General features: G+C 41.8%; 1 protein-coding gene across 1 annotated transcript; it reads left to right on the forward strand.

Annotated features, from left to right (window-relative positions):
• The first annotated feature begins 3,090 nt into the window (after positions 1–3,090).
• LOC120435003 (protein NLRC3-like) lies at positions 3,091–10,720 on the forward strand. The gene is made up of 3 exons (XM_039603704.1): positions 3,091–3,120; positions 8,050–9,824; positions 10,336–10,720. Exons 1-3 carry the CDS (start codon positions 3,091–3,093, stop codon positions 10,718–10,720), a joined length of 2,190 nt encoding a protein of 729 aa, XP_039459638.1.
• The last annotated feature ends 236 nt before the right edge of the window (positions 10,721–10,956 follow it).

The following is a 10,956-nucleotide window of genomic DNA, read 5'->3' on the forward strand; positions in this document are numbered from 1 at the left end:
GGTCATTTAGCCATTTGAATCTGTGTTGGGTCAAGGACACATCCAAAACCTGTAGGACACCGGCCCTCGAGGCCTGGAGTTCGACACCTGTGATGTAGAAAAACAGTTGAATATGTAAATCCTTCACAGTTACAGGGACTTTCACTGGTCCGGCCCATTAAAGTCAAAGGGGGCTGGATGTGGCCCCCATGTAAAGTCAGTGTGACACCCCTGCTCTAAATCATGGACTACAGGAACCATTAACATTCTAGCATAGCATCAGTATAGCACAGCAAGCATGCCCAGTCAATGACGACACACATTAGCTGTTCCTGCATTAGCAGTTAACGTTAGCAATGCTAGCTTCCCGTTACTGACTGTGTTCATGTGCAACGTGCTGGCTGTGTGCGACCGCACACAGCCAGCGACCGCACGCTTCGTAGTACGCGCAGTTCACGGACTACGTGGGGCATTACAAAGTGCGGAACAGAGAGGCTTGTGTAATGGGATGGTTTGGCCTTCCCAACCCTGCTCAGGTTGCCTAGCAACCATAATACTAACCAAAAGAAATGTTTCATACAGCATTGTTTGACAGTTTTTTTGTTTGTTCATTTTTTTAATGACATCACTTTGATTAGTTGAGTATCTGAGGCTGAGACCACAGGACTGTAAAACACGATTGTTGGGCTTCATTTCCGTACTGAACAGTCATTTTAAGATTAGTTAGTAAATAACAATTAGCTAATGTTGTTCATGAGACTGAAGTCATCTCACTTTAGTAATGTAAATATAATATGGCTAATATCATAGTTATTATAGTAATCTCTGGCAGTGTTGCTGAATCTGCCGGAGAAAGATCAGATGTGGATGGGTTGCTGCCACTGAGACCTGCGGTTTGTCTTTTTTGGTCGGCGAGTAGAGAATCACGCAGGGTGGTCTGCAAAGAGCTTTAGAATGCTTCCTCCCACCGTCCACTGCATCGTCCATCCACATGGTTTGCAGGGCTGGCTCACTTGTGGCTGCCACACCACTAAGATATTTTCAGAAATATGCAAGCAGGAGATGGTGGATGCTATATTACTACTAGTATAACACTTGTAACTCTGTAGAAGACAATAATTTGATAAAGTGCTATGTAAAACAAAAATAAACCAAAAGATTAGATTCTATTAGTTTGAAAAACATTTAGTTTACATATTTTATATAATACAGTAAATGAGTATGAATGACCTGCATTCATTCAGTCAGTCACTGATATTATCCATGAAACTAGCTAAGTAATTTCTAAATGTGTGTAGATTAACAACAATTATTTTACCAGGAAATGATCGTCTCTAAGGTACCAAAAATGCCGGCGACTTTGATAAAGGTTTTGTAGCTCCTCGAAATTAAAAGAGTACACAACACACAAAGCAATATTTCTCCATCCATTTTAAAGTTTCCGCGCTGTGAGGTTAGTGAGCGGAAAAAAATGGAAGTCAGGGTGGACATGAAGAAAGGCTAGAAGGCTGTCCAATTTAACAGTCGCTCACATCCTTCCTACCTGGTCGTCAAAGGATCCTTCGAAGCATACTTACTTCCTCATCCAGGCAGTCCAAAGCATGTCACACATCAGAATGCAGATGAGCTTTTTCAGCAAACTCTTATCTTCAATCTGTCTTAAGTTCTACACAAAGACAGTAATCTGTTGGTTCATCAGCTCTGAATGGAACTTGAACAGTATCATACTCTTTGGAATTTAAAGGATTTGTCAGTCTGATAAACACTGTTAGCATCAGTATAATCGGTATGAATTTTTAGACCCATCAGATATTGATCAGTAATCAGTCATCACTGATGGAACATTGTTCTGTCTTTTAACTGAAAACAGCCAAAGGGAGCAGATAAAACCAGTTTATTCAACAGAAGTCAACATTCAGGTTTAAGTGAAGTGACGTGGAAAAAACAAGAAGAAAAGCAACTCCAGTACAGTTTACTGTAAGTGTAAGCAAAGTCGGTGAGATATAAAAATTATGTTAGTTAAAAACAGTAAAGGTAAGACTGACTTTGTCTATGAGAGATGTGCAAATTGCATTAATAAATAATATGTACATGCTATAAAGTTGCATTGCAGCTTTAATATTGCCATTTTTTTATGTTACTTTTCAAGTGCCTTCATCATTTCAAATGTTAATAACCAAAGACAGTTTAGGAAACAACTTAGGAAAGGACAAAATACATACAGCATACATAAATTTTATTGTAAAAAAAATAATTTATTCAAAACCGATGTCTGTCGGGATTTAGGATGTGAGAGCGTCTGTCTGAATGGAAATATTCACTCTGACTCCTCTGTCTTTCTAAATGGAGGGACAGTAACTGCGTGTGAGCGTGTAAAAACTCCACACATAAATGCAAAAAAAATTAGTTTCCGAAAATCTTCACCCTGGTAAAGTTTTTTTTAAAAATCTCATCGAAAACACGTCGATGAAAGGTGCAAACGCATAGAAAGATCTGCATTTTCAAGAATACCTGTCTATGTGTGGATATAGCCTTAGTCATCCAGGTCATGCTAGTCATAGATGAATAGGATAAAATAGTCATCCAGGAAAAAAATGAATCAGGTTGTTAATAATTGATATAATAATTGCTTTTATCTTTCATAGAAAGTGTGACTGGATTTATAGACTATAAACAGAGAAACATGCTGTGAATGTTTGCAGTGTATATATATATATATATATATATATATTTATGCTCCAAACAAAGTCAGCAATCTTGATGCGGCTGTATTAGATGTCTGTTCACACTGGTAGATACAATAAATTTTTGTGTTAACCGGTGACTTTTAGTCTGAACCAGTCTGAAGTCAAACACACTGATGTAGGATCAGAAGCTGCAGTCAGACTAATATTAAATTATAAAACCAAAGATCTGTTTCTACACAGTAAAGTCTGTGACACAAACCACATCATGTTTGTCTGGTAGGGAGAGAAGAGAGAAAATGTTTGCAGGCTATGTTTGGAGAGACGTGTTTCCTGTTTCACATTTGCCTGTTTTCTACATAAAACCAGAAAGACGAAGAACATGTTAGACCTGAAAAGGGGATAAAGTAATAACGACGCTTAGAACATGATGCTCCTCTTCCAGCAGCTTCATGAGGTACTTAGGTCAGAGCCAGTGTTGCCAACTCCTCAGTAAGGAAAATCGCTACTGGCTGTCCTAAAAGTTGCTAGAAGTCGCTAAATGACATCATCACCTAATTTATGCATAATTGGTCATGCCTATGTATTTGTAACCTACACTGTAGAAGAGAGAAATAACATTGTGGAAAAGACATAAAGTTAGTAAATCACCCTATAAGCATTTAGAATATATTTAGAAGTACAAATTAGATTAGTCATTAGTCACAATTCCAACCCACCACCTTTATCCGGACTTGGTACCGGCAAAGTGACTCAAAATAGCCACTCTGGTGGCTACTGCAGGCATAACTAATCAATCATGATCACTAAATCACATGGTTTATTCCCCAGGCTTAACAAGAAGACCATTGATTGAATTTTAAACAGGTTGTAATAACATTAAGAATTGTTATGCAGTTCAACAAAGAGTTAATAACGTTTTTTATGTTGGATGTTGGATGATGTAGCAGAAACAAACTTACAGGTTATTTCAGTTTCCTTGGTTGTTTACACAGCATGGCTGAAGGACAGCAGGGTGAGGACTACAGTCACATTCTTCACAGTGTGCAAGATAGGTTGCCATGGTGATGTACTTTGGTGAAAAATTATTTCCTTTTATAAACCTGGAAAAAAAACAAGAGTTAACAAGTTAAATCTAAAGACAGTTTGATAACCACAAATACTTGTTCTTAGTACTTCTGGTAAAGAAGTTTAAATATGTCTATCTCCACCAAAGTCAAAGCTCAGTGTGAATGGTGCTCTCTGACTCCTGAGACTCACGCTGGTACTAACAGTGATGTGTTTACTCCAAATAAGTGCTTTCTATTTATTTACAGACACAGAATGACAGAAAAACTCTGATTTGATTTCTTTATGGTGTTGTGTCTGTACTAGAGGTCAGAGGAGGCTTTGTGAAGTAAAACTGTGTCTGTTTCCTGAAAAAGTTGGTTTGTGAGAAGTTAAATGGCAGAATAAATGGAAATGAAGCAAGACAGTATAAACAAAAGGATCCTGTGTCTCATGGAAGGGTGGAGGAAATTCAGAGCAAATGGGGGGGAAAGGAAAGAAAAGGGGGAAAGAGATCCCAAGGAAGCTCAACTTTTCACAGTGAAGTCTGCCATTCAGGAATTTGAAGGATGTTGTTAAATGAACTCAACTGTGTCTGTTAAGGCCCTCCCACCTGTGCTCAGCTTCAACTGGAGTCCCGCCTCCTTCCAAGAAGCAGCTCACCTGTGTGTCCGTGTTTAGTGTCCAGCTGTGGAGTGGAGCTTGTTGTTGGTGTCTCTGTGTGAAGAAACTGTAAGTTTTCTTTGTTGTCACAAGAGACACACCATAGTGCGTGTCTTGCGTTAAACACTTTGAATTTTGTCGCTTGCTTTAACTTATTTCAGTCAGTTTTCCTGGATTTGGTTATAAACCTATGCCAAGTAATAGCAATAATTTTATGTTAAATAAATCCAGATAGCTTCTTAATGGTACGTTAAGATAAGTGCAGAATCAAACCCTGATAGTTTTTAAATTTGTTTAAAAGTAGATACACATTAACTGTTCATGAAGGTTTTTTACTTGTTTTGTGTCACTTTGAGAATCTTTATTGCATGGGTGCTCTGTATCAACTTCATTATTCTGTAAAAAGACTGTTTTAGAGCAAGTATACTCATCTAAAAGTTAACATCAACACACAAGACTCAATGAGAAGCACAAATAATCACAAAATGAACATTATTCAGTCCTGATTATCTGATATCAGAGCCTTTTTATATAAGGCAATCTGCGAACTCAGTCTGACAGCTGATGATTAGGGTGTCACAGAAACTGAAGAAGCTGATTGAGCAGAACAGGAAGTCATGCATTTATTTCTTTTACATCTAGTAAATCTGATATATAATCTCAATTAATTTATAGATCAAACAACCTGATATGTGTTAGTCTTCATACAGTGTTGTCAAACAACATGTTGTTACTGTTGATGCTTGTGTGCTGCAAACTGAAACTATGCTTGTAGTTACTAGATTTTCTAGTTTAAACTTCCATGAAGAGTGGAAAAAAACTCCTAACATTATACAAAGCATTTTTGTTTCTCACGAATATGATGGAAAACAGATGGCAGAAGAAGAGATGGTGCAGAGATTATTAGTTGTGAAAATGCAACGCAGTATCACAGTGTAAATATATATAAAAATCTATTCTGTGCTTTGTCCTCAATAATATTGTTTTGTGTACTGAGGGAAGAAATGGTAAAAATTGTGTTTTCTAGGGAAAGCGCTCGAAAGCACTCTCTGCTTGCAAGCAAAAACAAAAGCACCGCCCTTTCCTATTTCGGGAAAAATTTACCATGTCAAAATTATATGGCAACATGGCATTTATTTTTTGCTTTTTTAGGAAGAGGCGGAAGTTTTAGGAGTGGCAGTGGTGAGAGAGAGTTTTGATATGTCAGAGATTTGTGACATTTAGCTTGTTTGGAGTGTATATCAGAGCATTGAGGCAACTGCTAAATGTCACAGTTGCTGCCAAAAACCCACGAAAGGCAGATTATAGTGTAAACACTATCTCCAGGTGGAAAACAGGAGGAGTGATACACCTGTCAGGCCTGCAGGTATCAGGCTTGTGATTATCTCCTTTATCTTACTGTAGACAGAAATATTTTTTTGCAGTCGCACAAATAATTTGTGTGGTATCTTATTTTATGCAGAACAGCTGATTGTTCTGTAAATAGTTTGAAATGTTTTTTTTAAACGCCTCCCCTGCATTTTTAGGTAAATATCTGCATATACCTTGTGCATAGGTTTTAAAAATTTACAATTGATTGGTGATTCAAGTTATGAAAATGATTTGTTAATGGTTGTATTTGTTACAGTAGAAATAACTATTTTCTACTCTGATTTTTTTTTTTTTGGTGTAATTTTAGATTTTGTGTTAGTACAGTATGTCAAGATGAAACAAATAACAGTAAATTCAGACATGTGAGGTTGTTCTAAAAAGAATGATACCAAATAAGGCAAAATAAAAATAAACTGTTTTGGCCCATTGACCAGTTTATTAAGTTTCCCCCTGTCCCCTTCTGCAGATTCCACCAGCAGACCATAAAAGATAGCTATACAGATAAACAACAACAGAAGGCCTCTGGCTGGACTGAAACTTCTGTGTTTCCTGTGATTTAAATGACCACTTTTCTTCTGATAGCCCTGAGCAGCTAAATTAGCAGCAGGTGTTTAACCGCTTACAGCAGGGGTGTCAAACTCAAATAAAATTCAAAACTGGAACAAAGTCGCAGGCTAACATTAATATTTATTGAAATCTTTGTCCAGATATAAGAATGAATCTTTTCTTATGGACTCAAACAAGTCAAACAAGTTTTGCTGATATGGAACAAGCAAAGCTTAATACTAATCTCTATGTATGTGTATGTTGTGTATGTATATGATGTATATGTATATATATTAGCTGTATAATACCAGTAGGCCAGCTCTAATAGTAATTTGGTATGGCTTCGCGGGCCAAATGTAATTAGCGGGCCAGAGTTTCACACCAATGGCAGTTATCACCATGTTTGACGGTAAAATTACGTCTCAAATAAGCTGCTCAACCGTGTCAAAAAGAAAAGGACTCTGAGTCTGGCTGGAGAATTTGCCCTTCTATTTTAAGTTTATTAAAATATGTTAAATCAGCATAATTAAAATATTCATCTGAATATAATATGAACACTTGAATCGTTTGCAAGAACTGGAGAATTTTTTTTTCTTTTTAGGGACTTTAATCTTCTGAAAATTTGACATAATCCATTTAGAAAAACTGAAGAATCTGCAGGCGCAACATCTGAAACATGTAAACGTATCTAATTACTTAACATTAAAACCAGTTAACTTGGAACACAGAGGTGCTTGTTACTGACATAAAGCTGCTCTCTGCAGCCATGTTTAACCTGCTGCTTTGTAGGACTACAGTAATGGAGGATTAGGGGGCTGAACTTGACCTGTGACACTTTTTGTAGTGAACTGATGAAAGCTGTGTCTCTGATGGATGTTAGTCCAACACATCAGACACGACCTCTGCAGCTCTCAGTTGATGTGCACATGAATGATTTGTGTTTCCTCTGCAGGTGAAGGTAGAAAGTGTGTGTGAGCTGAATTGAGCAGCATGGATCAGTGTGAGGACAGAGAGGAGGGAGTCCCTCCCTCTAAAACCACTCTGTGTGGGGAACATGAGAGCCAGACCAAAGCTCAGAGGTGAGATGAAACTCTTTGTCACAGCTACTGGAATTTGTTTATTTGCATATATATCTACTGTAAAGAATGGAGAGGACCAGATTAGAGTGAGTCTCCAGGGAATGAATGTGAGTGAACTGGAAACATGACTGTTTGTGCGAAAGTCTCAAAGTGATGCTTCTTGTGTCAAAACAGCACTTTGATTCCAGACAACATGCTGAATTCAAACAGAAGAAAACTTTTACTCTTCTTTGTGACCATCAGAACTTCTGCATCATCTTTTAAATTTGGATAATTTTAGCCACAGTCAGTAAATTATTTAGTGATGAAGAAATGTGTTCACAGAGAGAGGAAGAGAAGTGGTGTTTGTGAGGAGGAGCAGCTGTCCTGCTGTGCTTTGTGTCAGGACGTCCTGAAGGATCCAGTCTCTACCAGCTGTAGACACTGGTTCTGCAGACAGTGCATCTGGTCATACTGGGACCAGTCTGCTTCATCAGGAGGCTCCTCCTGTCCCCAGTGTGGAGAAAGATCCAGAACCAGAGCTGGACTGCAGACAGCCAGTCAGAGCAGCTGTGTACAAAGTAAGACTGAACATCTGTCTGCTGATGGACTCATTTCTGAAAACTGGACTTCTTGTGTTGTTCAGACATTGAAGAGTTTTCTTTCTCTTTTTCTTTCTTTCAGCAGATGTTGGTCTGCAGGAGGTTTTAGATGAACATAAGATCAGTCTGAGGAGGAGATGTGAACGTGTGACTGAAGGAAGTGATGAAACAGGAAGTAGAACCCTCCTCAACAGGATCTACACTGAGCTCTACATCACAGAGGGACAGAGTGAAGAGGTTCATACCCAACATGAGGTGAGGCAGCTGGAGACAGCTTCCAAGATGGACGCCCTCCATGACACTCCAATTAGGTGCCAGGACATCTTTGAAGCCTTACCTGACCAACAGAGACCCATCAGAGTGGTTCTGACCAACGGCGTGGCTGGTGTTGGAAAAACCTTCTCAGTGCAGAAGTTCACTCTGGACTGGGCAGAGGGCTTGGAGAACCAACATGTCAGTGTGGTGGTTCTGCTTTCATTCAGGGAGCTGAACCTGATCAGAGATGAGCAGTACAGTCTTCTGGAGCTGCTCCATGTTTTCCATCCAACATTACAGAAGGTCACAGCAGAGAAGCTGGCTGTCTCTCAGCTTTTGTTCATCTTTGACGGCCTGGATGAAAGCAGACTTTCATTGGATTTCACCAACAGGAAGCTGCTGACTGATGTCACACAGAAGGCATCAGTCAGCCAGCTGCTCACAAACCTCATCCAGGGGGATCTGCTTCCCTCGGCTCTCGTCTGGATAACTTCCCGACCTGCAGCAGCCAATCAGATCCCTCCTACATGTGTCGACAGGCTAACAGAAGTACGAGGCTTCACTGACGCCCAGAAGGAGGAGTACTTCAGGAGGAGATTCAGTGATGAAGAGCTGTCCAGCAGAATCATCTCCCACATGAAGACATCCAGGAGCCTCCACATCATGTGTAGTATCCCAGTCTTCTGCTGGATCACTGCTACAGTTCTGGAGCACATGTTGACTACAGAGCAGAGAGGAGAGCTGCCCAAGACCCTGACTGACATGTACTCACACTTCCTGCTGGTTCAGACAAAGAGGAAGAAGAACAAGTACCATGAGGGACATGAGACGAGTTCACGGGAACTGACGGAGGCTGACAGGGAAGTTCTTCTGAAGCTGGGGAGGCTGGCGTTTGAACATCTGGAGAAAGGAAACATCATGTTCTACCAAGAAGACCTGGAGCAGTGTGGTCTGGATGTGACAGAGGCCTCGGTGTACTCAGGAGTTTGTACAGAGATCTTCAAAAGAGAGTGTGTGATCTTCCAGAAACCAGTTTACTGCTTTGTTCATCTGAGCATTCAGGAGTTTCTGGCTGCAGTCTACATGTTCCACTGTTTCACCAACAGGAAGACAGAGGTGCTGAAGAACTTCTTTGGGAAAAAATATAAAGAGTCATCGTTGGATGATTTTCTGAAGCAAGTCATGAGAAAATCCCTCCAAAGTAAAAATGGCCACCTGGACCTGTTTGTTCGCTTCCTTCATGGCCTCTGTCTGGAGTCCAACCAGAGACTCTTAGGAGGTCTGCTGGGTCAGACAGAGATCAGTCCAGGAACCATCCAGAGAGTCATCAACAACCTGAAGGAGATGAACAGTGATAAAATCTCTCCTGACAGAAGGATCAACATCTTCCACTGTCTGATGGAGATGAACGACCTCTCATTATTTCAGGAGATCCAAGAGTTCCTGAAGTCAGAGAACAGATCAGAGAAGAAACTCTCTGAGATCCACTGCTCAGCTCTGGCCTTCATGCTGCAGATGTCAGATGAGGTTCTGGATGAGTTGGATGTGCAGAAGTACAAAACTTCAGATCGGGGACGACAGAGACTGATTCCAGCTGTGAGGAACTGCAGAACGGCTCGGTGAGTCCAGATGATCATTAAGATCATTAATTAGTGTATTGTCTTGATCCCAATCATCCTTGTAAGTAAATCCCAAAATTGATTCTGTTCATCTGGATGTAGTGTTTTCAGTGGGGGAAACGTTTCGTCACTCATCCAAGTGACTTCTTCCGTCTCAGCTGACTGCAGGTTTCCCCAATCTTATAAACAGTACATTTGCATAATGACTGTGTGGCGGAGGTGTGGTCCCTGGTGTAGCTGCAGGGGAGGGGTGGAGCGGTGAGCTCAGGGGGCTGGACCGGGACAAGCTGTCATGGCCCATTGTTGTCATAAATAAAACGTGATTGTGAGCAAAAACGGTGTGTGTGTGTGTGTGTGTGTGTGTGTGTGTGTGTGTGTGTGTGTGTGTGTGTGTGTGTGTGTGTGTGTGTGTGTGTGTGTCGTCTACATCACAAGTGGTGCCGAAACCCAGTGTTGGATGTCTGACCCCCACGATGCGTCGCCCGCTCAGCCTTTGCAGTTGTTGGCACAGATGCTGGCGGGACCAGGCCGCGGCCCAGTGGGACCATCTGATGAAGCTCCAGGAACATTCGGACCACCAGACCAAGGTCCTGGAGCAACTGGTCGGGGCTGCTGCGTCGCCGAAGTCGCCTCTTCTGTCGGTGGCGATACACAGGATGTTGGAGGGTGACAACCCCAGGTCTTTTTGGAGGCGTGCCCAGCCCAGGCGTGCTGGTGGCCGCGAGCGGAGTGGGCCCCCGCGACTGATCCCACTGCTATCAGGGGAGGCTCAGACAGCGTCCCTGGGCCTGCCGCCTGCCTCGCGGAGCAGCTTCGACGACGTGTGCCGGGCCATGTTGGACCGGATGGGCCTCGCTCGGAAGACCATTGCCGGCAGTTTCGTGCCTGCAGGCTGACTGGGGAGGATCGGCCGGGAGAACGGACCCCGGCGTGGAGTCCTACTAACCCGTTTTCTTCCACTTTGCTTCCCCAGGGATCGGAGACATCTGGCGCTGCCCCTGAGCCACGGAGAGCAGCACAGATGCCGGGGCAGGTGTGCTGGAAGTGCGGGAAGCCGGGACACCTAAGCTGATGGAAGTGGGGCAGGTGTTCCGTGTCGCCGGCGCCCCAGCACCCTCCCCCGGTCCAGGAG

This window comes from Oreochromis aureus, linkage group 3, assembly GCF_013358895.1.
Source record: "Oreochromis aureus strain Israel breed Guangdong linkage group 3, ZZ_aureus, whole genome shotgun sequence".
In the NCBI taxonomy this organism is placed as follows: Eukaryota; Metazoa; Chordata; class Actinopteri; order Cichliformes; family Cichlidae; genus Oreochromis; species Oreochromis aureus.

Coding starts and splice junctions, on each gene's coding strand:
- LOC120435003 (XM_039603704.1), top strand. CDS start 3,091: ATGATGCTCCTCTTCCAGCAGCTTCATGAG. Junction 3,121..8,049: donor TCTTCCAGCAGCTTCATGAG/GTACTTAGGTCA, acceptor GTTGGTCTGCAG/GAGGTTTTAGATGAACATAA. Junction 9,825..10,335: donor AGGAACTGCAGAACGGCTCG/GTGAGTCCAGAT, acceptor TTGTTGGCACAG/ATGCTGGCGGGACCAGGCCG.